This window comes from Podarcis tiliguerta (genome assembly GCF_965153285.1).
Source record: "Podarcis tiliguerta genome assembly, chromosome: 16".
In the NCBI taxonomy this organism is placed as follows: domain Eukaryota; kingdom Metazoa; phylum Chordata; class Lepidosauria; order Squamata; family Lacertidae; genus Podarcis; species Podarcis tiliguerta.
Genome location: NC_139549.1, coordinates 20,130,807 through 20,158,634, shown reverse-complemented (window position 1 = coordinate 20,158,634; position 27,828 = coordinate 20,130,807). Strand labels below are relative to the sequence as shown.

General features: G+C 47.2%; 1 protein-coding gene and 1 long non-coding RNA gene across 4 annotated transcripts in view; one reads left to right on the top strand and one right to left on the bottom strand.

The window, feature by feature from the left end:
* Nucleotides 1-27,828, top strand: part of FBXW8 (F-box and WD repeat domain containing 8) — a 61,645-nt gene that overhangs the window by 5,531 nt on the left and 28,286 nt on the right. For all 3 annotated transcript variants that reach the window (XM_083417464.1, XM_083417463.1, XM_083417462.1), the window contains 3 exons: nt 11,085-11,249; nt 11,971-12,059; nt 24,946-25,103. In XM_083417464.1, coding sequence (XP_083273590.1) covers nt 11,085-11,249; nt 11,971-12,059; nt 24,946-25,103 — 412 coding nt within the window. The remainder of the gene's footprint in view (nt 1-11,084; nt 11,250-11,970; nt 12,060-24,945; nt 25,104-27,828) is intronic.
* Nucleotides 649-5,358, bottom strand: LOC310666560. Its single transcript, XR_014505958.1, has 3 exons — nt 5,155-5,358; nt 3,588-3,713; nt 649-1,940 (listed from the first exon to the last, which is right to left on the bottom strand). It is a non-coding gene; the product is annotated as an uncharacterized lncRNA (long non-coding RNA).

Here is a 27,828-nt window from a genome sequence, read left to right as displayed (position 1 = left end):
ATAAAATATCGACATAAAACATTTAACAGGTTCCCCAAGGCGGTCAATATTGACCCCCTAGGAGTGATGGGTCTCTGCTAGGGATAAATAAAGACCTGGCTGGTTGTGTCTGTCAATAATAATAATAATAATAGTTTTATTATTTATGCCCTGCCCATCTGGCTGGATTTCCATCAAGCATAAAAATCTCCTGATACAGGGCTGCCTTCAGATGTCTTCTGAAAGTTGTGTAATTCTTTATCTCCATGACATCTGATGGGAGGGTGTTCCACAGGGTGAGCACCACTACCGAGAAGGCCCTCTGCCTGGTTCCCTGTAACTTCGCTTCTCGCAGTGAGGGAATCAGCAGAAGACCTCAGTGTCTGGGCTAAGTTACTGGGGTGGAAGTGCTCCTTCAGATATTGTTGTTGTTGTTTAGTCGTTCAGTCGTGTCCGACTCTTCGTGACCCCATGGACCAGAGCACGCCAGGCACTTCTGTCTTCCACTGCCACCCGCAGTTTGGTCAGATTCATGTTTGTAGCTTCGAGAACACTGTCTAACCATCTCGTCCTCTGTCTGGGATTTAAAAGTCAGCACCAACACTTTGATTGTGCTCGGAAACATACTTGGAAGGCTTAGGAGTGGGAAATAAGTTTTACAATGCATAGTTTTTCAAAAAGTTCGGAACCTCGCCTCTACATAGTCCCGTCTTTATTTCAGACATTGTGATATATCGGTATGTTGCAAAGTTTAGCTGGTGATCTATTGTGCTGTTGAAAGCCAGATATCGCCCCGCCTTACTCTGTACTTAGTCAGAAGTTTCTGCAATACAACAATGTTCTCAAACCTTGCTGCTTTATTGCTTAAAAAAAGATTGTATACAGGTATTTCTTGACTTTGACATTTTTTAAGAATTTGGGTTGGGATTGATGACTACTTTATAAGCTCATCAAGGGGTCAGTGTATGTGGGCAGTATAGAAACATCTGACTTCCTCACAGCTGAAATGTAGCCCATTGTACAGAGGTATAAGTCCCATTTGCCGCTCCAGCCATTTTTGCTTCTGGCCCTCCCCACGGCTCTGTCATGTTTCCCCGAAGGGTTGCCAACGAGGGAGTGCCGAGAAAGCTCCCTCACCCTGGCTTGCATTAACAGCCTCTTCTGATCAGGAAATCATCTGGGTTTTTTATTGGAAGATTTTCACCCGTTTTCAACTCAGAGTGGTATGCTTTCACAGCAAAGAAACTCCCGAGCAGAAGAAATGGAAAGGATTGAGCAGTTCGCATTGGGGACTTCTAAGCAGGCAATAGAAGTTTATAGTGTAAGGGTTTTGTTGCGCCGGGTCATTCCTTTCTTTCAAATCACTCTGTTGTAACTCCTGCGATGGAGATTTTACACTGAAATTGTACCCCAAAGTTGTCCGGGCCAATTGCTTGGTGCAGTAAACTGGCCTTGACTCTTTTCTCCCACTTAAAAAAAAATATATTAGGATCTGCTTTTATTATGCTCTCTTCTTGACATTAAGCAAATGGTGGGCTTCTGAAGCCATTCTTGAGAAGCAGTCCCAGGATATTTAGGAGGCAGCTGAGCAGCTGAGTTCTCTGCGCTTTACAAGGCTTTTGGAACAAGATGGATGGCCAAAGCTTTTAGTCAGCTTCTAAAGCGATCAAGTAAAAAGCAAAGCCATAAAAAATAAAGACCGTTTTCATTTTCCTCCCGGTGCTTTTGATTTTATTTTTTTGGCTGAATGATGGAAGACCTCTTCTGTTAAATGGAATGCCATGCTGCTTTTCACAGCTGTTGTTCTGTTAGCGTTTGTTATTACTATTATTACCATTATTGTGATTCTTATGGGCGGCAGAGCAGTTTGAGAGTCAGTGAAGTTGCATTGGCTAGTGTGGACTGGCGTCATGAGCGATGCAAACTCGAAAGTTGGGTAAGAATAAAAGACCTGGATCCTTCTAAATAAAATAGGAAAAGGAAATTTAAATTTAATTAATTTAACTTTAAAAGATTAGAATGTTGACAAAATTACTAAACTATGGCAACAAATTGATTTGTCTACTCAGGTCAAAGTCCTAATATGACCAGCAGATGATAATGAAATATGTCAAGGACCAGAAATGTTTTGACCCAATGAATCATTTTCAGTGATCAGAAGGAAACTATTGTATACAACTTGGTCACAGAGAATTTGCCCGCTGGGTTAGACTGTCTAAATGGTTTATACCAAGTTAGATTATTGTTCCATCTAGCTCAGTATTGTCTACACTGACTGGCAGCGACTCTCCCACATGCTGAGGATTGAACCTGGGACCTCCTGCATGCGAAGGAGATGCTCTGTCACTGAGTTGTAGCTCTTCCTCATGAAAGTATAAAAGCATTAAATGGCACTCCACTCAAGCTTGCTCTGGTTCCCTTTTAGGAGTCAGTTAATCACTAAAATAGCTATATATGTGAGATTATATAACACAAATTTCTTGCATATTTGTATTTAGCTCTTGGATATTCTGCTGGTAAGATTCAGTGGAAACCTGGGAAATAACTCACTGACAGTGTTTGAAACTCCCATTGTTGTAGGCACATTTTGCAACAGGGAATTTCATTTGCGCGAGCAGTTTCTGAGCTCTAGGCACAGTACTGCACCTAAGATTTCAGATTAAAACTGCAGAGTGGAAGGAAAGGAGAACCTTTTTCTGCCCCCCACTTTCAGCTCCTCTCTGAAGTCTGGAGAAGAGACCCTCTTAAGAATATTAGGGAGGTGGGCAGGGGAAGGACTAGACCATGTGAAAAAGGAAGATAATTTTTTAGCTGCAGTTCATTCATTTTCAGCTTTGTTTTTTTGTTATAAAAAAGTGCAACTAGACATTCCCTTGTTGCGCCCATACCTAGATTTCAGCTGCCATTTAGCTCCTAGCTTTCATATATCAGTTTCTAACACTGCTCACAAATTTATTTATTTTTATATTAATAAGATGCTTTTGAGTGGCTCAGCTTAGCTTTCAGCAGACAGGCCTCCGTATAATAAAATCAAGGGTGAAATTTCTTTCTCTCTCCCTTTCTCTTTTAGGTAGTGGGGGGGAAGTCTTTTTTTCTTTTTCTTTAAAAAAAATCTTTTGGCATCCAGTTGCTCACCTGTACCCTTAACTCAAGCTGAGCTAGGAAGTTTGAGCTGGAGCCAAATGCTGTGTGTGTTTGCCTGTGCTTTAAATGGGAGCAGCGCTTGTAAAGCAGGAGGCTCGAGACGCTTTTTATTAGTGGTTTCTTGCAGCTGTGCCTCGCTCAGCGAAGCTTTTACTAGGCTTGGCAGTGCCAGTTCCTGGTGCATTAATGGGGGTGCCTGGTCGCAGGGCCCCTCCTTGGAAAAACCCAGGTTTATAAGCCTAGTGGGGCTACAAGTAATCTGATTAAAATCACAGTGGGATAATATTTTTGTTATGCTTTTTACCCTCCGTGAATGTTAAAAGGACCTCTTGGAACCCGAGAATCCACTTAGGAGCGTCTGTGCTTTCTAAAGCAATGTTTTAACTTAGTTTTGGCAGTGGTGCTACAAATGCTTTCTACGTTGGCAAGCCTTGGCTTTTGTTTTCCACCCCTCTCTTCCTTACCTGTCTTCCTTCCTTGCTTCTTTCCTTCCCCACCCCATCCTCACTTTGAGGCTGGCAAAGCTTCATTGTGTTTACTTCTCTCTCTTGTTCAGAAGCCTCACCAATGTCAACAGACGCTTGCTTTAGCTAAAATGGAGAGCAGAGAAGAGTTTAATATGATTTATTGCTACTTCCATTTATAGACTGCTTTACTGCCTGAAAGACCTCAAAGTGGTTTATGCACACTATGAGTTGTTTTTTTTTAAAAAAGTCAAGCGATTCGCATAGCAAAATACACATACCATATCCAACCCATAACACGAAACAAATAAAATTGGAGAAAAGTGCAAGGCAGTATAATTATATAGTTCCAAACAACACAACATAAAATCGTTCATCCAGTCTCGCTCACCACCCATTTCACACAACCACTGCAGCCATTCGCTACCTGAAACGTCACCTCTGTCTGCCACTCATACGTGAACCACTCATATTCAAGAATATTACAACCCACAGGCAAAGCTTCACAGACAAGTGTACACTCATAAGATGTATTCCTGATATCTGAAGCAGTACTGGACTCTGGACGATGTCTTACTCCTCCCATCTCTCACCTGAGAGGAGCCCAGATCCGTAGTAGAGAAGGCTCTCTCTCCCTGGAGGGCATAGAGCTATTTCCATCTACTCCCAGAATTATAACATGCACGGAACTGCAAACGTCTCAACATTTGATAAAGAAGCAACTATGGTAGTTTTCTTTCCCTTTGCTAGAGCATTAACTCCTCCTGGCAGCTGTCTTTGCATGTATGCCAATGTCTGGATTATTATTCTTATTACTAATTTTTCTTCCTTCTCCTCCTCTTCATAATAATAAAAATAAAGAATTATTGCATTTATATCCCACATTTTTCTCCAAGGAACTCAAGGTGGTGCACATGGCTTTCCACCTCCTCATTCAATCCCCAAAACAACCCTGTGAGGTAGGTTTGACTGAGAGCCAGTGAGCAGACATTGATTTTAAAGAGAACAAGAAAGCAGAAAAAAATCATTGTCACCAACTTCTGAGTGCATTGCAGACGTGGTGGAGAAGGTTGGGACAACTGTAGGCATTTTTGGATGATATGGAATATCCAGAGCCATTTAAATCTGACTTTAGTCCAGGCCATGGGACCGAGTTGGTCTTGGTCACCCTGCCGGGAATGGCCTCTATTAATGGGACAAGCAGGGCTGATCTTGGTCCTTCTCAAGCTTTCTGTGGCTATTTAATATTGTTGATTGCCATATTCTTCTGGACCAACTACGTGGGATGGGATTTGGGGGCCCTGTTACTTATATGACCTAGTCCAGAGAAGAGCACTGGGAGAGTGTGGTTTGGGGTTTTTTTTGGTCTCTCGGTATTTATGCTATGCGGTGCCATAGGGCCGCTGTGATGTCTTGGGGTTTCTTATGGCACACAGAGAAAAGGAATTCATGGTATAAATTTTCCCATTTCTTAAGTTTTCCCTGAAGAGATAACTCTCCCCTCTCCTTTTTTTCTGAAGACTATTCAGTCATTCAAGAAAGGGCCATAACCCATTGGTTTGAGCACCTGCTTTGGATGCTAAAGATCCCAGGTTGAATCCTCATCACCTCCAGTAAGTACTAGACTAGGAATGTCCCCTTTCTGCAACCCTTCAGAACCGCTGCTGGTCATCGTTGGCCATGCTGAACGAGCTGGACCAACAGGTTCCTGTGAGCCGCTGAAGCCTGAAGCAGTCCAGCCCAGGCACATGGTGGGCAAAGTCCCAGTGATCAATGGGCCTATTGTTGAGTCATGTTAGTTATCCTTACCATCTCTGTGGGCCTTGAAGCTCAACCTGCCAGGGGAAGGCTACAGGGGGATATCAGTCTCCATGGATGGGCGCAGGGAAACCTACTAGGACAATCGACTCTGCAAAGAGAAGACTGTGTGCTTCTTGCATGTAACGATGGGCAATTTCATCACCATTGTTGGCAATTACATCACCCAGTTGCGCAGTTACATCACAGGAGAAGCAGCAGAGGAGGAGGATGCTCTGGTACTGCGGGAACAGGAAGAGGAGCGGCTGCGGGAGTGGCGGCAAGTGGAGAGGGCGGAGCGGGAGTGGCAGCGGCTGGAGTTTGAGCGGGAGCAGCAGCGGCTGCTGGAGCAGCAGCGGCGGGTGTCGCAGCAGCAGCAGCGGGCGTTGCAGCAGCGGCAAAGCCTGGCGCAGGAAGAGGAGCAGCGGCAGCAAGAGCTGGCGCGGCAGCAGGAATTCCGCCGGAGGCTGAGCTCCCGGAGGAGCGACCCCGCTCAGGAGGAAGCGGTACGCCAGCGGCAATTGCAGCTGGTGGCGCAGCACTGGGACCACTTGGAGGCCAAGGACTCCCGCCTGTTCGCCGCGCAAGAGCTGTATCGGCACTCGTTGCAGGACCATCAGGATAATGCCAACCTGCGCGCGGATCGGCGGATGGAGCATGAGCAGCGCCGGCTGCGCCACAGCCTCGACGTCGCGCGCCAAGACACGGAGAGGTGGGTGGAGCGGGAGCAGCAGCGGGTGGAGGCGGCCCTCAGCAATCAGCAGCAGCTGGCTATGCTACACGATCCACATGGCTTCTATCAACCCTTCTAACTCAGCGATACACCACAAAGCGCCGCCGGCAGGGGGTTGCGTCCGTGATATTCCCAGACGTCCTGGGTGCTGCGTCAGCTGCAGTTGCATTGAGGGTAGTGGAGACCGAATGGCCATTTGTATCACCCAGATGAGCGGCAGGTCGTCCTGGAAAGAAGGAGATGATCACCACCGCTAATCAGAGGGTGCTTCTGGGAGAACCACGATGCACATGTTGAAACTCCGTTGAGGAAGGAACTAACTCTCCGTGATACTGCCTTTTGGAACCTTGCCTGATAGGACTTGGGACTGGGAATTCCTTGAGTCGTCACCCCTTTGAGATTGAATTAGAGGAGTGAAGCTCATGTGGCCCACCATTCCTTCCTGTCTTCTTCCCAGTGTTCTGTGCCCCTCCCGTCACTTGCCATGTATCCTGTGACCTCATAAAAGCACACGGAATGGGCACGACTTCCATTTATCCACCTTGGATGATGAGGATTTATTCATTGGCCGCTTCTTGGCCCCCACAAGGCCCCCACAAGTGGTGAACCCTTAAAACAAAGTATACAATAAAGTACAATTAAACAAGCAAAGCAAAGTAAGCGATAGAATGCAGTGAAATGACATAGGTCAGCTGGCTAGCAAAACAGTGTAAGGCAGCACAGTGGAAGTGCAGAAAAGTTGGGCCTTCCCAAGCTAGAAGGCAAGTGTGGCCTCAAGCATACATCCCTCACGCTTGAAAGCTAGTAGCACCCCAGGACAGGGGTCGCTAACGGAGCCAGTGTGGTGCAGTGGTTAAGAGCGGTAAACTCGTAATCTGGTGAACCAGGTTCGCGTCTCCGCTCCTCCACATGCAGCTGCTGGGTGACCTTGGGCTAGTCACACTTCTCTGAAGTCTCTCAGCCCCACTCACCTCACAGAGTGTTTGTTGTGGGGGAGGAGGGGAAAGGAGATTGTTAGCCGCTTTGAGACTCCGTGGGGTAGTGATAAAGCGGGATATCAAATCCAAACTCTTCTCTTCTGTGACATTCCAACACCTGCCAGCTCAATCCAGCATGGCCAAAGGTCAGGGTTGAGAAGGGAAGTTTCAGGTTCCACAGCCACTGACTTAAGATGTCCTCTTGGTGTGCAAAGGAATCTGAGCTTGGCTTAAAACAGTGGTTCCCAAAAATCCCTGCTCCCAGTGGGAGACCTGAAAACTGCTGATTTCCTTGGCTTGCCCCACTTCGTGATTTTTCTGCATGTCAAAGCAATTGTAAGGCGCTGTGCTAGTTGCCGTGCGATTTTTAATCATACTTTTCTTGCTGTTTCTATTTTTTCTATTGTATTTTATTGCGTTAGAATTTGCCTTCTGCAGAATTCAGATTGTCAAACAGTAAAATGCAATGTAAGAAATATATTTGAATATAAGCTGTAATTTTAAAAATCCAATTAAAAACCAGTGTATGCAGACATGGCACAGCCCACCAAATTGAAGTTCATGGACCACGGTTTGGGACCCCCTGGCCTGCAACATCTGGCCTTCTCCATGAGAGATTGCATCATGATTTTGGGAGTGCTTCCCCCCCCCCTTTACTTAGTTTTATGATTAGTGTCATGAACGGAGCCTTAAACGGCTCAGAATGTCAATACCTCAAGGACCCCATACGAATCGACCCAAACCTTGCAATCATCATCTGAGGCTGTTATTCATGTGCTCCCTCTAAAAGAGGTCCAGAGGGTAGCAGCATGATAGCGAGTCTTCTCTGTGGTGAGATTTCTTGCTGCATGTATCTGGGGCTCAGAGCAACAGGAACAAGCCCACATTAATCTCTGTTGCTGATGGAGAAGGGCCGTAGCTCAGTGACAGAACATCTGCTTTGAATGTAGAAGACCCCAGGTTCAGTCCCCAGTATATCCAAGGTGGGGCTGGGAAGGAGCCTCGTCTGAAACCCTGGAGAGCCCCTGCCTGCCTGTGTTGACAGTGCTGAGCTAGATGGACCCATGGTCTGAATCTTAAATATAGGGCAATTCTCTATCATCCTGAAAACCAGAGTGGGCAGAAACATAGCAGTAAAACTGTGGGCGATTTAAAACAGAAAAAACGCACACATGGTGGAAAAACCATAAGGCAAATCAGCCTGTCGGGCGAAAGGCCTGTCTGAATCATATCTGGTTTTTTTAAAAAAAAGACATTTACTTGTTCTTTGGAAGGTTTCCAGAGAGGGTTAGATGAGGCCTGGTCGCAGAAAAGGAACTCCAAAGCACAGGAGCAGCCAGTGAGAAGTTATTCTCTGCTCCCCCCCTCCCAGGTGTGCATTATGTTCCTTAAACTCCGGGTAGCCACCATCCAGATATTTCTGGAGTGCAGCTCCCATGACCTCTGAGCCCTGGCCATTTTGGCTGAGGCTGATGGGAACTGTAGTACAGAAAGACCTGGAGCGTGACATGCCAGCTGTCCCTAGATTAAATGCCCCCCCCCCCCCCCGCCGGTCTGATTCAGCAGAGCATTTGTGTTTTTCATATCTCTACAGCATGGGTAGGCAAACTAAGGCCCAGGGGCCAGATCCGGCCCAATCGCCTTGTAAATCCGGCCTGTGGATGGGTTATTTGTGGGGCATAGGAATTCGTTCATCCCCCCCCCCAAAAAAAATATATATAGTCCAGCCCCTCACAAGGTCTGAGGGACAGTGGACTGGCCCTCTGCTGAAAAAGTTTGCTGACCCCTGATCTACAGCATATGGCATGACAGAGAGAGAGAGAAAGAGAGAGAGAGAGAGAGAGCAGGCACTGAGCTGCAATTTAACTAAAGTGGCTGATAAGCCCACAAGAAGGTTTATTCTGGGGGGAATAACAGCAGAGAGGAACAAAGGGACTTTATGCTGCCTTCTGTATAGACCTGCCTGAATGTTAAGGTGGAGGTGGGGTACTATTCTTAGGTGACACATAGCAGGGCCTTCTCTGTGTTGGTATCCTGTTTATTGAAATCTCTCCCTTTGGAGGTGTGTCTGGCACCATCATTTTACTTATTTCAATCATTGGGCAGGATGCATCTCTTCACCCAGGTTTTGAGGAGCCAATGAATTATTTTAGATTGGGTTTTGTGCGTCCCCTCCCTTTCCCCCCTTTTTTGCGCTGTCATAATCTTTGTGCTCTAATTGTACTTTTAAGTCAAGAGTCCTCAACCTATTCAGACTGGTGACCCACCTTTAGGCCAAACATGCATTTGGGAATTCATTTTACACCGTATATTTCTACTGCAGTAATGTTGCTGCTCTGCCCCCCCTGGAGGGTCTCTACCCCACTGGCTGAGGACTGATGCTCAGGGTAGAAAAGGAATCGGAAGTGGAGGGAAAGGAGAGCAAGTTCGTTTTCCAGTAGCATCAAGAGCTGCAATGAATAGGCGTTGGAAGGGTCAAGATCTACACAAAATCTTTATTGAACCACTTTTATTAAATCTGCCAGGACGATCAGGTGCATCTATCACTCTCACTGTTGCCAAGCAAAACCCACCAAGAACTGACCCCAGACACTTTGTAATTTTCCTCTTTGGAGTTTGTGACATGACTACAACTTTTAGGATGTTGGTGCCCTTGTTACTCTGTGCTACTTTTATTTATTGTTTTCAACGATACTAGACCCATCTGGACAACATGTTCCATACACTTCTTATTTTGCTTCTTTAACTCTCGTCATTGATCAATAAAGATTTGATTTGATGAGCTTTGGAAGGATTTCCAATAAATGACCTTGCACATTGGTACCAAAAGATTCTGGTGCGTTGCTTTAGTAGACAAGCTCACACAAGGAGTGACACTTGCTGGATGTGTTTGCATCTGTATCCCCTTGTTTTACTGAGTATGCAGGAGTTAAGTGCACCTGACCATCCCTCGCCTGCAACATTTGTGTTTTCAGTAAAAAACTTTTGGTTTGGGAGGGAGCAACAAGTCAGCCCAGAACCTGTAAAGAAGCTGCTTATTAATTTGAAACTGCCAGTAGACCAGTTTGTATTTACCTGTCTCTTCCATTCTTCCAATTGACTGTGGAATAGTGTATGATTTACTGTATTTTTCGCTCTATAGGACACACTTTTCCCCCTCCAAAAATTAAGGGGAAATGTGTGTGCGTCCTATAGAGCGAATGCAGGCTGCGCGGCTAAGCCCAAAGCCAGAACAGGGAGACGGAGCGCTGCGAAGCGCTCCGTCTCACTGCTCTAGCTTGGGATTAGCTGCGCAAAGCCTCCGCAGGGCAGCGGGGTGAAGGCACCCCACTGCCCTGCGGAGGCTTCAAAGGCTGCGCTCCGGGGGCTTCAGGCAGCTATCTGCAAGCCTTCGGAGCACAGCAGGAGTTCCCGCTGCGCTCCGAAGGCTTGTGGATAGCCGCCTGAAGCCTGGAGAGCAAGAGGGGTTGGTGCACACCGATCCCTCTTGCTCTCCTGGCTTTGCTTTGCTGGAGAGGCGCTGCACAGCTTTCCCTCTCTGCGCAGCGCCCCTTCAGTGAAGCGGGAGGAGAAATGGAAGGGGCTCCGTTTCTCCTACTGCTTCATTGAAGGAGCGCTGCACAGAGAGGGGGAGAATCCCCCCCCCCCGTTCTCCCCCTTCTATGGTCCGGTGCGTCCTATAGAGCGAAAAATACGGTATTTGTAACAATCCTTGAGTCCGCTTTCTAAGAACATAAGACAAATCCTGCTGGATCAGGCCAATGGCCCTCCTACTCCATCATCCTGTTCTCACAGTGGCCAACCAGATGCTCGTAGGAAACCTGTAGGCAGGACCTGTAAGCATGACAGCAACTCTTCCCTCTCAGGTGGGGAAGAGAGACCATTATAACACAGCACAGCCAAGCTTCACTTTTAACTCCATGCATGAAGATGCTGCCAGCCTCCAACAAACGCACTGTCTAGAGCTGATACCTGTCTTGCTGCTTTTAGGTTAGCAAGCCCTGGAAGGTCCTTGCAGAAGACCAGCTCCTTTGGTTCCGGTTGTGCCAAAAAGAAGGTTACCTGCCCAACAGTCAAATATCTGATTCTCCTTTCTGGAAAAGGACCCTCCGGGAATGCCGGGAGAAGGAGCAGGTTTTAAGAACCAACTGGAAGGTAAACTCTGCGGGGGATTCTTCTTTTGGAATCCATTATGACTCTATTAGGCAGGGGTGGGGGACCTGTTTTAGCCTGAGGGTTGCATGCTTGTGACAGGCTGGGCCGGGGGCAGAAGTCAGCAGAGTGATGAATGTAAATTTTAACCTTGTATAGTAAGCTAGTTCCAACACACACACAGAGGACCATACATCCCTTTCCATCCAGGCAAGCAAGAGGCATAATCAGAATTCAAGGATGCATTATTGCCAGGCAAAACCACACCAGGGCATTACAAATCAGGACTGGTGAGAGGTACGGCTCAGGAGGGTGGGTGACCTAGGCAGAGGCATATGATGGGTATCAACTGTCAATCATTTCAGACAAAGAACTTTCATAGCCCTATATGGAGGCACTGGGTGGCAAGCCTGGCATCTTTTGGACACAAAGCATGGGCCCTGCTATTGAGCCCTCCCCTGCATACAGGAACGCAGGAAGCTGCTTTCTATCAAGTCAGACCCTCAAACCATCTGCCTTAGTGTTGCTGACTCTGACTGGCAGCAGCTCTCCATGGTTTCAGACCAGGAGCCTTTCCTAGCCTAACTTGGAGGTGTTCGAGATTGAGTGTGGGGGCCTCCTGCATACACAGAGCTATGACCTTTCTGGTGATGGGGAAGCAGAATGGTTGGGATTGCTACGTGGCTGATCAAGGCCAATGCCGCTCCCTTGTCTTCCTCTGCAGAACCGCATTGGGGCTGTGAGCCAGCTGCAGTACGAACTTGGGAAAGTTCTGTGCGATGTGCATTCTTGCGACGGGGTGGTCATTGCCGGGTAAGTACGTGGTAGTTGGCTTCCTGAGAGTTCTGTTTTGTGGACTGAACACTTCTCCTCCCACCAGCAGCCTCACTGGATGTTGCGTGGCCAATGCAGTGGGCTGTATCCAATGTAGCTGTGAGTTAAAGTCGCTTAGTTGTATGCTTTTTGCACTGGTAGAAGGTTGTTGCACAAGGGAAAATGTGCATGCCTATTCAGAGATTGTTGGGCTGCAAGCATCAGCTGTTGCTCAACAAGCTTATGCCTAAACAGCTGTTGTGTAGATTCCTTTGTTGGCCAGCCTTTAAATTTTGCCATCCGCTGGAGCAAAGGTTCTTGTGCTGAGGGTCCGAGAATGTTGAGTGTTGCCTAGAAGAATTGAATTGACAGCCTAATTGAGGTTCTCAGGGGAGGGGAATTTTTTCAGGCACAGTTGCATGTCACGCCAAAGGAGTACAGCAGGTTCAACAGAGAATGTTGGATACAGCCCATAGTGACCTCCTGGTGTTGCCAGACTATACGTCTCATCATCCATGACATTTGGGGCTGATGGGAGTTGTAGACCAAATATCTGGGGGACTACAGGTTTCCCATCCTTGCTTTAAGACTATAAAGTTTTATAAACTCTCAAACACAGCTCTACAAAGTAGCCATCTTCCGGGCTCAACCTGCTATCACAATCTATCATTTTTTTGCTCTGTGTGTGTTTGCATCCAGTCTTTCTGGCCACTTACACAGATCTTACAAACTTAATCAGAATAGTACCCATAATTCAGATAATTTGCTAGCAACACAAAGGTATCACATCTCTTTTGCTGTCGATTTACTACATGTCTTAGAAGTGGCAGCCAAAAAAATTATCTGGTTTTTTTTTCCTTGTAAGATTTTCCTTGTTTGCCGTAATGGGCTAACATGACTACATCTCTGAAAATTCCAAGATGTAATACATGGGTAGGCAAACAAAGGCCCGGGGGCTGGATCCGTCCCAACCACCTGCTAAATCTGGCCTGTGGATGGTCCGGGAATCAGCGTGTTTTTACATGAGTAGAATGTGTCCTTTTATTTAAAATGCATCTCTGGGTTATTTGTGGGGCATAGGAATTCGTTCATATTTTTTTCCAAAATATAGTCCAGCCCCCCCACAAGGTCTGAGGGACAGTGAACCGGCCCCCTGCTGAAAAAGTTTGCTGACCCCTGATGTAATACATTCAAAATAAATTCTGAAAATCCAAATTTTTGTGTGTGTGTGTGTGTGAGAGAGAGAGAGAGAGAGAGAGACCATAAAACTTGATCACCAAAAGCCAGCTGATTTCAAAACCTTGGTCTTGGCTTCAGGAAAATGTTCCATACATTGACAGTGGCATATCTAAGCAGCTCATGGGATCTCCACTGAGAAACAAATGGTTAAGTATCCATGCAGGTCCTAATATCCACAGCATTTGATTAAGCATACTGGTATTTCAAGGAGATGAATCACTTAAGAGGTTTCTCTGTTAAACTTGGGGATTCCAGTGGAAACCCTGGAGGGAGACTTGTCTGCTTGCCTGCCTGCCTGTTTGTTTGTTTTATTTAGAGCATTTGTGCACCATACTTCAGCTCCCAGTGTGGCATAAATACTATCAGTTAAAAATAATAATAGGCAGTCTCCAGTCTCAGGTTTATGGTTTTAAAGAAACCCTAAAAATGACATAAGGTGAAGGAAGGGAAGAGGGGAAAAGCAAACACGGGCATGTTAGGTATTTGCATGATGGGTCACCAAACACACATCTTGGCTAAGAAGAGAGCAAGCCAGTTTTGTCCTGTTAGGTTAAGACATGAAATCCATTATCCTCTTTTCAGAGTGGCTACCCAGGACCTGAACACACAAGCACTATTACCCCATGCCCCTATGGTTTCCACCAGCTTGAATTCAGAAGCATTAATAACACTGGAGGCAAAGTATAGCTCTTGTGGCTTCCAGCCATCAATACCCTTATCTTCCATGAGTTAGTCCAGTCCTCTTTTAAAGCCATCCAAGTTGGTGGCAATTGCTGCCTCTCCTGTGGGAGCGAGTTCCAGAGTTTTAGCACTGCTCTTCATGAAGAAGTCATGAGCTGGGCTGCAGCTGGAGCTCTTAAGGGAGCTGAACACTGGTCCTTATGGGAGAGAAGTTGACAGGACAGCAGAGGTGACCAAAAGGGAAACAGGAGCCTGAATCTGTGCTTGAGAAAGTTAGTGTCTAAGTAACTAAGTATGCTAGAGCTGAAAGCATTGATTGATCCACGGATTGTGTGTGTGTGTGTGTTTTTAATTGAAGACGGTCTCTGTAAAACAGTGTCTGTTGCTGATGTTACTTACTTGGGGCTTAGTCACTTATTTGCCTAAAAGGCAGCTTAGAAATTTGAAACCTCTCAAAACACTTCTTTTTTCCAGAACTGGCTGCTCAAGGGGGTGTTGGGGAGGTGAACTCATTTAGCTCAGTGGAATTTGAGTTTTACTTTTTTTTAACCCTCCCCCCCCCCCCCCCCCCCGCCAAGAGCCTCGGCTCGTCTTTGCATTAAGAGCCTGACTGATGTATCCCCAAACCATAAAACTGAATCTGTTATTTAACAGAGATAAAACTTATTATTGTGGCTTTTAGCTGAAATGCTGGGGGGGGGGGGGGAGAGGCAATGACAGTAGTTAAAAGCTAAACTCTGCTTGATACCCTTTCTTCATGCCTTGGAACGGGGTTTGAACTGGAGTGCTGAATGTCTCCCCTGGGCTGCATTTTCTGAACCCCCCGAGAGAGATTTGTCCACTCCCACAACGGCACATCGTTTCTATTTATCACCACAATTGCTTTATCTGCAATGCAGAGTTGAAAAGGTTTATTAACGCAGGTCTTTTAATGCCCTGAGCCTTATTAATTCTGATCCTACGGTTTAAAAAAGGGGGGGGCGCGGTGGCTTTGAGAATGATTGTCCCAGGTTAATCAGTAATCTTACCTTGACCTAGACTGGAGTATATAGATCAGGTAGAGTCCCTCTCTCCCTCTCCCACCCCCTCTCTCTCCTCACCCCCTCCCAGCACGCTCCCCCCCCGCTTTCCCCCCTCCCAGTCTTTCAGAAGCCACCAAGCGGGCGCTCAGTAGAAGTGGTGATGTCATACGAACTGTGAAATTGGCTCAGCCCTGCCATAAATCAATGTATGGTATTTTACAGCAACACTTCGTTTTAATGATACATTTTTGTAGAGTAGGATTAGAGTCAATTGTCTGTATAAAATAAATATATATCTCCTGCTCCATTAATGCCAGATTCTTTGAGTGGCGGAGACGAAGGCAGCTTGAACTAAATTCAGGGAGTAGTTCTTCCCTCCGCTTTTCTTTTTCTTTCTTTTTCAGGATGAAATGTTGAGAATTGATTGCCTCCCACTAATAGCTAAGTCGGTATTGACTGTGCCTCTTCAAAGGTCTTAATTTTTGCAACCCGCTCCCCCCTTTTCAAACGTGGCTTCAGATTGCAGCTGGTGCGAGGCCTCGTTCAGGTATCTTTGGCAGAGGGGCTCGTGACATTTTGAGGACCCCAGGGAGGCAGATGTTTGCGCAGATTCGGTCTAGCTGGAGAGCTGCTGATATCTGAAAAGACCATTTCTGGAAGCAGCCAAGCCACACGGCAGTTCAGCCACTGCTTTCCCTCTGTGAGATCCAGACATTTTGCAAGCTTTTTTGGAGGGGGTCTAATCTGACATCACCCCAAGCAGCATCCACTGTGGTTTTGCTCCCCTCCTTTGGGGGGGGGGGGTAGGGGACATAAAATCAAAATTAGATATGGTCATCATAAGACCAGTTCTTTTCTGAAAAGCAGAGTAAACGTTATTGGTGCTGGCCACTGCTGGAAGCATCATGCCTCTGAACAGCAGTTTCTGTGAATCATCATTGGTGAGAGCGCTGTCTCACTCAGGTCTTGCATGCCACAGTTCTGGCAGGTCTTAATATCTCGACTCAAACGAGAACCCTTCTCACCTTGATCTTAGAAGAGCCAGTGTAGTATAGGGGTTGGAGTGTCTGACTAACACCTGGGAGTGACCAGAGTTCCTATTCCCAATCGGCCATGAAGCCCACTGCCCACCTCACAGGGCTGTAGTGGGAATTAATTGGGATGGGGAAGAACAACTTTCAGAAGCCACCTGAAGGCAGCCCTGTATCGGGAGGTTTTTAATGCTTGATGTTTTTATTATGTTTTTAGATATGCTGTCAGATGCCCAGAGTGACTTAGATGGGTAGGGTATAAATAAAGAAGAAGAAGAAGTTGTTGTTGTTGTTCATGTGTGCAATTCTGACTTGCTTGGAGAAAAATGTGGGTGTATATGCAATGCAGAAGCAAGGCTTTTGTGGCTCTCCCTGAGTCAGAATTGAAGCACACAAATCTAGCTTCCTAAGAGCCTGCCGGATCAGGCCAGTGGTCCATCTATTCCAGCATCCTTTTCTCACAGTGCCCAACCAGATGCCTCAGTGGGAAGCCTGCAAGCAGGGCACAAGAGCACTCTCCATCCCAGTGGTTTTCCAGCAACTGTTATTCGGAAGCATTCCCGCCCCCCATTGTGGAGGCAGAGCAATAGCTATCATGGCTTATAGCCATTGGTAACCTTCTCCTCCAAGAATTTGACCAGTCCTCTTTTAAAGCCTTCCCAGTTGGTGGCCATCACTGCTTCCTGTGGGAGAGAGTTCCATAGTTTAAAAATGCACTGCTTGAAGGCCTTCATGTTTCTGGCTGTGGCCAGTTGCATTTCTCCAGGAAGGATACAAATAGGCTGCGAAGGGAACAGCCCCTGTGCTTTGCCCTTCTCCTGGTCCCCAGCCATGCTCCAGAAGTAGTAATGTAGGAAAGCTGCCTTCTCTCCAGCCGGACTCTTTATCTACCCAGCTGCATTCAACACTTTCTATCTCTCTCCACGCAGTCCCTTTGCACCTCTGTGTCCCCACGAGAAAGAAAAGCCCAGCAGGGAGGCACGGCCCAGCCATAGAGGGTGGCATCCCTACACTGGCTGGGTCATTGTCAGTCACACATGCCACCTAACCAAAGAGTTCAGTGCCCAGAATGGCATAGCTTGGCCGTGTGTCCCTAACTGCTTGCCTTCCTGCCAGCTCTTATGTTGCAATGACACAAAGGTGTGCTTTTTTGTGAGGGCCTTCCTTTAGAGAAAGAAGCTGGGTTTTAGAAGGAGACTGACTTTTGTCCGTCCGTCCGTCCCCCCTCCAGTCCCCTCCACCACAGGTTGTCTGAAACAGAAGAAATGATAACCTAATCAACAGGGCTAATTTTAGAGCGCTGCTGTGGGAGTCGAGGCCCCCAAGGTGTCTTACGCATGTTAGCTGCCTTGACGCCCACTGAAACCATGTACAGCAATCATCCTGAGCCTCAATTTACCCAATAAGAGATGCATAGAAAAACTGGTCTTACCAGAAGCAAGCTGTCTCTTTTTTTTTGAAGGAAACTTTCCTGTTCCGTGGTGTCTTCTGACTATTCCTAATGAGCATGTGAATTTTTAAAGCAAAGTACTGGTCCTTCTAACCCCTAGGGAGGGTGCGGGAACTGTGGCCCTCTGGGTATTGTTGGACTACAAATCCCATCAGCCCTGGTTGCTGGCCATACAAGCTGAGAGAGGCAGCCACTGGCCCAAAGTCACCCAGTGGGCTTAATGGCCAAATGGGGATTTGAACCCTGGTCTCTTCCAGGTCCCAGTACAGCACTCTGACCGCTACACAACACTGGCCACATATTCATGGTACAAACATTTGAAATCAATGGGCTTAAGTTAGTCGCAGTGATTAATTTCACTGGGTCCGCTATGAGTACATCTTAACTAGCCGCAGCCCATAGCATCTAACAGTTCTTATATATTGGTTGACTTAACGTCAATAAAAACCAACCGAAGAATTAGAGAGAAGGATGAAGATGACTGGGGAAGGGGATGCATTTCCCCCCCACCCCACCGGCTAGAGATTAGGGGAGTTGAAAACAGATCGATAGTCTCCAAGCCAGCTACTCATTTCTCTAATCTGGAATTGTTCCTTAAGGCAGAAGAGAATTTCGACTCCAGAATGCGATTCATAGAGGAACAACTTGAACTCCCCATCTGCAGATACTTGCTATTCTTTTTGTTTAAACAAAAAATCTGCTGTATGCTAATTGTCTACAGCACCAAGTGTCCTTGAGAAGTCTGCATTTTGCAGTGCCATCTTAGCGGCTTTTTTTTGTAAGCCTGGAAAGAAGAAGAGGGAGGGGAGAGGGAGAGGGAGAGAAAGAAAGAGGTCTTTGCATTGTTTTGAAACCGGAGGCCCACGTGTCGCAGGCTCCTGTCGCTTTAAGCTGCGCATCTGAGACACGCAGCCATAGAAAAGGCTGGTTGTATCCAGCATTGATTAGGGGTGAGGTAACCGCAAACATCGCAGCCTCCAAATGAAAAGGAATCCAAGGTCTGACCCAGAAAACAAGCATCGTAACCGCCGCAGCGCAAAGTGCTATTGATAAACACGCGCTTGCCAGATTGAGTTCTCTGATGTCAGGCCATAAGCACGGGGCTCTTTAGAAAGGCGAGTGACGAGAGAGCAGGCGCTCTCGGCCTCACAGCTCAAGTGCCTATCAATCAATCTCCTCGGATGACTGAATGGGAAGAGAGGTGAAATTGAATGGTTCGCCCCCCCCCTCCATAGACGAGATGAAGCCATCTTAAGGGGGCTGTTTTCTTCCACTTCCACCTGGCGAACGGTGTGTTCCATGCTAGCATTGCCACCTATGCAGTGTGGCACAGTGGATAGAGTGTCATACTAGGACCTGGGAGCAGTGGCGTAGCGTGGGTTGTCAGCTCCCGGGGCAAGGCAGATAATTTGCACCCCCTAACCCGTGGATTTGCGCCCCCTAACCCTACCCCCCAGATGTTGCGCCCGGTGCGGCCGGCCCCCCCTGCACCCCCCATGCTACGCCACAGCCTGGGAGACCAGGGTTTGAATCCCCCACTCAGCCATGAAGCTCACTGGGTGACCTTGAGCCAGTCGCTGTTTCCCCCCCCCCCCCAACCTAACCTACCTCACAGGGTATTAAAGGAGGACGGAGTGACCCACATACACTGCCTTGAGTTCCTTGGAGAAAAACGAGGGATATCAATGCAATAAATATAAGTATCTTCTTGTTAATTCAGTAAAAGTACAATATATTTGAAATTTGAAACTGAGGGATCTACCAGGTTCGCAGATCACATTATTTATTTGCATCCCACCTTTCAAGGTAGCGTACGTTGTTCTCCTGCTCCCAGTTTCCCCCTCCTTCCTGTGAGATGGGTTAGGCTGAGAGTGAATGATTGGTCCCAAGGTCACCCTGTAACCTTCATGGCTGAGTGGGAGATTTGAACTCTGGTCTCTCAGGTCCTAGATTGGCATCTTAACCACTGCACCACATTGGCTCTCATTAAATCAAAATGCCTAAGTATAGAGGAGGGTGGGTTGGAGACCTCTGGCTCATGGGCAAGACTCAGTCCACTAGACCTCTCCATTTGGCATGCAGAATCACCCCCCTCCCCAAACCAGGTGCCTCTGCCCCACACCTGATGTCAGGTGTATGGCAGGTAGAGATGCATCCTCAGGAAGCCCACACTTCAGCTCAACCCAGCGGAAAGCAGGATGGACCTCCTAAGAGTGACCTGATGCATGTGAAGTTCAATCCTGCTTAGTTTCCTCTGGGAATGGCCTGGTGTGCCTGAAGCTTGCAGGACTGAGTTCCACCCTGCAGAAAGCAGGATCAGAACATTAGAAGAGCCCGCTGGATCAGGCCAATGGCCCATCTAGTCCAGCATCCTGTTCTTACAGTGGCCAACGTGATGCTTGTGGGAAACCTGCAAGCAGGGCATGATCACAAGAGCCTTCTCCCCTCCCGTGGTTTCCAGAAAATGGTACAGTGGTACCTTGGTTCTCAAATGTCATGGTACTCAAACAACCTGGAACCCAAACACAGCAAACCAGGAAGTAAGTGTTCCGGTGTACAAACTTTTTTTGAAAGCCGAACGTGCTCCGTTTTGAGTGTTACACCTCCGTTTTCAGTGTTATGCTGAGGTCTGTCTGTTTTTGCCATTTATTTTGTGTTTTTGCGGCTCTTTTTGTTTTGTTTTGGTGGCTGTGTGGAACCCAGTTCAGCTACTGATTGATTGTGTGACTGCAGTACATTGTTTATTGCTTTCATTTTATGGATCACTGGTCTCGTTGGATAGTAAAATTCATGTTAAATTGCTGTTTTAGAGGTTGTTTTTAAAATTCTGGAACGGATTAATCCATTTTGCATTACTTTCTATGGGAAAGCGTGCCTTGGTTTTGGAACGCTTTGGTTTTGGAACAGACTTCCGGAACGGATTAAGTTTGAGAACCAAGGTACCACTGTATTCAGAAGCACTACTGTCCCTGACTGCAGAGGCAGAGAATAGCCGCTGTGGCTAGTAGCCAACCATAGCCCTCTCCTCTGTGAATTTGTCCAATCCTCTTTTAAAGCCGTCTAAGTTGGTGGCTGTCCCTGCCTCCTGTGGGGGTGAGTTCCATAGTTTAACTCTGCGCTGCATGAAGAAGTACTTTCTTTTATCTGTCAGGATTGAACTCCCTGCCCAGCAGCTTCCAGAGTCTTGGAAGGTTCCTGAGCAGTGTCTGCACAGCTGCAGAGCCCATGCATGCGTGTGACTATGCAGAGATAACAAAAAACACATCATAATTAAAATAAATCAGTTCTAAAATTTAAGCAGATGGAAGAATCCCTCTTGGAAGAGCAACAAAGAGTGCTGAGATGCCTTAAATCAAGGGTTGGGGACAGTTTTCAACTTGAGAGCCACATTCCCTCATTGTTAACTTTCCAAGGGCCTCGTACCCATGGAGGGTGGGAAGGCCTTATTCATTTTTTCAGCCTCCCTCCAGAATGTGCTCACCTATGAAGCCCAACGGCAGAAATTTTGAGTTTATGAGCTGTTGGATATTAGGATTTCTAGGTGTGCAGTGACCAGCCTCCTGTCTCTTTCTTTCCAATCAACCAGGAACCAGCTAGACTTCTCAGTTTTGACTAGTTTAGAATGTCTCCCGCTCTTTCATCAGTAAGATATTTCTTCTTCTTCAAAAGATAGCTGTTTGCCAGCAGTGGTGCTACGGACGATCCTCTTATTGACGGCTTATTTTGGGGTGTGTTTGTCAGCTTTGCGTGGCGTATCTTGCAGTTGTACTTTGCACAAACACTAATTAGACAGCCATCAACACTAGGGGCCAAAGGCTTACTAACAATGCAACAGTGATAGCCGAGTCTTAATTGGCTGAGTATAATTGCCATTAGGCAATGATAAGGACATCTGGGGCTCTGGAGAGAGATTGATTTTGGCTTGGCGACTCGAGCTTTCTGCAGCTTTCCAATTTTTATTTTTATTTATTTATTTATTTATTTTTTCTCCGGGAAGTTGCCACTTCGTTGGGATAACACCCAGCTCCGTTCTGCCTCTTGCAGAGTCAGCCTGGCTGAAGCACCTCCTTTGTTTGGTTCTCATTCGCGCCTCGGTCTCTGCCAGCAGGCTCGAGAAACTGGATGCATAAGAAGCCGAGCCAGGGGTCTTCAACGCGGTGCCTGCGGGCGCTAGCGTGCTCACCAGCACCCCCTGTGGCTCCTGCAAAAGGTCTCCGTAAACATCCCCTCAAACATCCACAATGCATGAGCAGCTCTCTGCTGTTGCTGCTCAGTTCCTGCTTTCACTGGTTCTGCCTCACAAGCCAATATGTCACGGCAGCCATTTTGTGATGTGTGACGGCGCCCCCCCCCACGCATGGCAGCCATTTTGTGACTGGCTCCTACAGCCTTTTATCAAAATTCCAAATGTGCCCACTGGCCTCAAAAGAGTTGGCGACCCCTGAGTTATAGCACGTCACTAAATATGGGCCAAGCATACCTCTTCACAAGAGACCGATGATGGCACTTCCTGGCATTTCTTCCTCAGTTCAAAAGCTGCCACGTGGTTGGTGGGGATTTTGATGAGCTTCTCCTCCCCACTTCCCCAACGCTATCTGTCCTGTCAAAATCTGAAATCCCTCCTCCAAGAAACAGCTTCCTTTAAGTAATAGCTTAAATTTCAGGAGGCCTGACCACACAACCCTTGTGTCTTGAATACAGTGGTGCCTCGCAAGACGAAAAGAATCTGTTCCGCGAGTCTCTTTGTCTAGCGGTTTTTTCGGATTAGCGCTATTAGCGGTTTAGCGGCTATTAGCGGCTATTAAAGGCTTAAGGGATTAGCGGATTAGCTGCTAAAAGGCTATTAGCAGCTTAGTGCCTTAGAAAAAGGGGGTGGGGAGCGGGAAAAAATCGCAGGAACTCGCAAGACATTTTCGTCTTGCGAAGCAAGCCCATAGGAAATTCGTTTTGCGAAGCACCTCCAAAACGGAAAACCCTTTCGTCTAGCGGGTTTTCCGTCTTGCGAGGCATTCATCTTGCGGGGCACCACTGTAGCTTGATGCTGCGGCATCCTTTGTTGGAAAACAAAATTGAGATGCGGAGAACTCCCAAGTGAACCTTGGAATCAGTGAGAGGCTGGATTTGGCATCTCAGAAAGGCCTGGGAAGCTCTAGTCTTGTCCTTGTCCTGACTGGTCCTGAGGAAGGAAGCAGCATAGACACAACAGAATGGCCTCAGCACTCCTTGTCAGGTTTTATGCTCCTTCAGGTAGGCCTGGAAGAGACTGTTTGTCCGCAGTCCTGGAGGGAAAACCTGTGAGAGTTGGGGAACATCTGGCTCGCAAGTAGTATTCAGCCTGCTAGAGTTCCCCATTTGGCCTGACAGAGCATTCCTCCTCTCCCCACAAACAACAACAACTCCATTATACCTGATGTCATATGCTTCACCCACCTGTCAGAGTTGGACCATAGGGTGGGGAGATAAAGATCTGGCCCACCGGACCCAAACTATCCCCCAACCCCTATTTAAGAGTCACCACCATGCTTGCTTATGTTGGTCATCCGTTCCAGCTGCGTGCAATGGAAGTTCTTCTGTGACACTCTCCTTTAGAGTTTCTTCCTGATTTTCTTTCATCGCATCCAAGCAGAGGGAGCTGCTTCCAAGTCATAGAGAGCTAGGGGTCTGTTTTGCTTCCTGTATGTAAGGATGGAAAAAGAGACCCCTGCTGGATCAGGCCAGTGGTCCATCTAGTCCAGCCTCTTGTTCTCACAGTGGCCAAGCAGATGACCCAACGGGAAACCCACAAGCAGGACCCAAATGCAAGCTTACTGTTGCGTCCCATCCCCCTGCCGCCGTCCCGTGGCATTGCTACCTCCCAGCATGGCAGAACTTGCATCAGCAAAATGGCTGAGCTTTATCTTAATCCCCCTAGTGATGCTTGAGGTAGATGCAACATCTGTTAGGCACAATGCCGTATTGAGTTCTGAGGATTTTCTAGGTCCACTGAGTCCAGCATCCTGTTCTCACAAGGCCAGCCAGATACTTACGGAAAGCCCGCAAGGAGGACCCGAGTACAATAGCAACATTCCCCTATGTTAAGAAAGCAAAGCCAAATAGGGATCTCTGTGTTTTGCCTAAGGATAGAACTGAGCAACAGCTGGTTGCTGTATTTGCAGAGGCGGGGGACCAGCCTCCCCAGGAGTCCTGGGGGCAACTTAACACCTGCAGAGCTCCTGAAAGTCTGCTACTGTCTACTGCGTTCTGCCTTAAGACTGTTAAAACACGCAGGCAAGGAAGGCTTGAGCAACAGGCCTTTTTTCCACATCTAGTTCGACAAAAGAGTCCTGCGTAACTCAAAAGCTTGCACCCTGTTTTGTGACTCTCTTGGTTGGCCTAAGAAAGGCACATTCCTCTGGTAATAGTTGTCACAACTCTACTCTGTTAAGAGGTCTGCTGAAAATGTTTTCGTTTCAGGAAACCTGTCTAGACAGCTGATTTAGATGCATGTGCTCCAACTTTTTTATTGGGTTTATCTTGTTTTTTTAATTGATGTTTTTATGTATACAGTGGTGCCTCGCAAGATGAAAAGAATCCGTTCTGCGAGTCTCTTCGTCTAGCGGTTTTTTCGTCTTGCGAAGCAACCCTATTAGCGGATTAGCGGTTTAGCGGCTATTAGCGGCTATTAAAGGCTTAAGGGGTTAGCGGATTAGCTGCTAAAAGGCTATTAGCAGTTTAGTGCCTTAGAAAAAGGGGGTGGGGAGTGAAAAAAAATCACAGGAACTCGCAAGACATTTTCGTCTTGCAAAGCAAGCCCATAGGAAATTCGTTTTGTGAAGCACCTCCAAAACGGAAAACCCTTTCGTCTAGCGGGTTTTCCGTCTTGCGAGGCATTCATCTAGCGGGGCACCACTGTATTTCTCTTTGGGTTACCTTTTGTCACATGTTGCGTATACTGTAATCAGATTTCTGCTCCGCTTGGATAATATCCACCCCACCCCCCGAGCAGGCAATATATAAATTTCCTAAATAAAGAAACAATATGGCGTTCGGAGGTTTTCTAATAGGACAGCACGGCTACCATTTTTGTATCCATTTTTTGTGTGTATCACAAGTCTGGAGAGATGCTGCTGAACTCCCATCTCCCCCTGCCATGGGCCACACTTGCAGGGGTCGATCGGAGTTTCCGTTCAGCAACACCTGGAAGGCCAAAGTCCCCCCCCACCTGGCGTTGCCCTTTTGTTCACTTGTGAACGCAGCTGGTAGCATGAGTTTTTTAAAAAAGAAAAGGAAAACCAAGAGCAATCCAGCCTCATTTGCAAAAGGGTCTTGTTCCTGTCGAAGTGGGAGGCTGAGAGGAGGAAATGGTGGACGGGAAGAGAAACACCTTGCTTTTGCCCACGACCACCGAGTTCCTTCTCCGTTGGCTCCCACTGACTCCGACGCTCGCTTTTTTTTTTGAACCCGTTTCCCGCTTTCCCTTCCAGCTACACGTCAGGGGATGTGAAGCTGTGGGACACTCGCACCTGGGACTACACCGCTCCTGCCCTGGACCCCGAGCGCGGCTTGGCCGAACCCGGCCCCCGGCCCCACGCCTCCTTTGTGAGGATAAACAGCTCCCTGGCAGCGGCAGCTTACGAGGATGGTAAGTTAACGGCAACTCTTTCCTAATATTGTTTTCTAAAAGCGCCCCCCCCCTCCCAGCAGCTGCGCCCAGCTTTTGTGTGCTCGCGTGTGTCTCTGCGACAGCGACTCTAATCCTTTCTGCACACAACGTGTGTGTGTATGTGTATGTGTGTGCTCACACTTGCTTTTATGTGGGGAAAAGTTGGCTGGTAACCCTCGGTGCATTAGGAGGCCTTGGATCGCGCTGCCCATTAAAACGGCTGCTTTTAATTCCTCCTGGATCTGCCACTCGGGGTAACCGTGCCAGGCTGCAGCCCAGCCAAACTCGTCTTGAGCAAACAACTTGTTTTGGCTCTCTCTCTCTCTCCCCCCCCCCCCTTTTTCTTGAGACGCAGGGAGATCAGCTCACGAGACAAAAGAGCGAACCAGATATTGTTTGATGAATGCAAATCCCGGGCCTTCTGTCTCGTTTCCCTTTCTCTCCCCGTCCCCTGCCCCATCTCTGGTGTGCTGAGCACACAGAGAATATATAACAAAATAAAGTCTGTGGATCAGCTTTGATCTGCCTTTCCTTCTTGGACGGCAAGAGAAGGTGGCTGGCCTGCAAAAGAAATGCATGTGTCTGTGGCCAAAAATGTGTGTTGGATGCACACTTGCAGAGGGAGACAAGGGGGGCGGGGGGGAGTCTCTTTCTGTGGGATCTAGAGGCCCTCTGTTAGGCATGTTTTCCAAATGAGCAAGCGTGGTTGTTGCCGGAAGTAGCATGGCCACCTGTGCAGCTGCACTCAAAAAGGCCTGTCCAAACTTGTTGCGTTGATCATGTTTAACATGCAAAGGATATTACGACTGTTTATCGTTTTTGTCCTCCTAGCACCTCATGGGCTGGTTGTTCTGATTTGTGCTTTACAGCGAGAGGGATAGAAACCAAGAGTTGGGGGTAACGTAAACTGGTCCCAAGTTGTTAAGGGCTTTATACAGACCCTCCAAGTGCCCCTATTTTCCAGGCACAATTCCGGATGTACAGAAGCCATCCTGGTTTCTGGTTTGATCCCGGAATGTCCCACTTTTCCTTAGGATGTCCCTGTTTTCATTGGAGAAATGTTGTAGGGTATAGAGTTATGCAGCCTCCAAGCCAAGGAGATAAGTAACTATACAACCTTTAGAAGACATCTGAAGGCAGCCCTATATAGGGAAGTTTTCTTTAAAAAATGCTTAATTCTTTATTATGTTTTTATACATGTTGGAATCCACCTAGAGTGGCTGGGACAACCCAGTCAGATGGGTGGGGTATATAGAACAGAACAGAACAGAACAGTAGAATGGGCATATTCATCTGAGAAATGTTGGAGGGTATGCTTTATATGCTAATAGTAACACATGCCTACCAGTTTGCTCCCAGACACAATTCAGAGTGATGATAGTGATAACCTTGTAAAACCCTCAATGGCTTGTGCCCAGGACACCCAAGGGACCACATCCTCCCTCCTTCCAAAGATCAGAAGGAGAGGCCCTTCTCCAAGGACTGTTGAGGATGATTAGCGGTAGGGCCTTTTCAGTGGCTGCACCAATACAGTGGAATAGCTTTCACCATAAAGCACAGATGGAGCCCTCTCTGGCTGCCTTTTGCTGATAGGTAAAAACATTTTTGTTCCACCAAGCTTTTGCCTGCTAAGGCCATTTTTACTTGCTTCCTCTGCTGTGGTTGCTTTTTAAATGGATTATAATGTGTTTTATTTGTTTTAAAAGATTTTATCTTTATTTTCATTTTTACAGTAATTTCAAACAGTTACAACCTGCCGTCTGTGGTGCAGTGAAATGGCAGGATAGACCATATTTGTCTGTGTATAACACGAACACAGGTATAAAACAACACCCTATTTCTGGAAGCCCCAAATTAAGAAGTTTAAAAATTAAGAAAGTTGTTGAGTTTTGCAAAAACATTGTTGAGCATCTTTTGTAAGTTCACTGGGCGGTTGTTGAGCTGTTTTCCAACGATCCCCCGCTCTGGCTGACGGTACTGTCACCGTCTACTCTTCCTGAGTGGGCAAGCAGCCTGTGTATAAGATGACCCCCCAAAAATTTTATACATTGAAAAATACGGTAATATATTTTTATATACAGTAGGTAAGTCAAAATAAAGCGTTGGATCTCCCCGCCCCCCCCCCCCCCCGCTAAATTGTAAGTTCTGTAGTTATTTCATACTACTGTTTAAGCCTGCCAGGCACTGGGTTACTGAACTGTAACCATCAAATAGACAACATTTGACCAATTTAAGAAACCTAAGCTCATAATGTATGAAGAGGGCCTAAGTCAGCTTTCCACAGCCTCTCTCCTCCTAACGCCTTGGACTACAAAACCTATGGTCCCTTGCCAGCACAGCCAATGGTCAGAGATGATGGGAGGTATAGTCCAAAAACACCTGCCAGTCCTTTCCCAATGGCACATAGGAATAGAGGGAGCTGCTTTTTCCCAAGTCTGATCATAGGTCCATCTAGCTCCACACTGCCTACCTTGACTGGCAGCAGCTTTCCATGATTTCAGACCAGGGTCTCTCCCATCTTTACCTGAAGACGATGGGGATTAAACTGGGTCCTTCTGCCATCAAAGCGAATGTTCTCTCCACTTGAAGCTGCAGCCCTTCCCCTATTTTCCTTCCCACCCCATTTTTCCTTTTTAAAAGGGTAAGTTTGCTGAGACTTTTCTTTTGCATCTGGAGCGGCAGGGGAGAAGAGACCGAAATAATT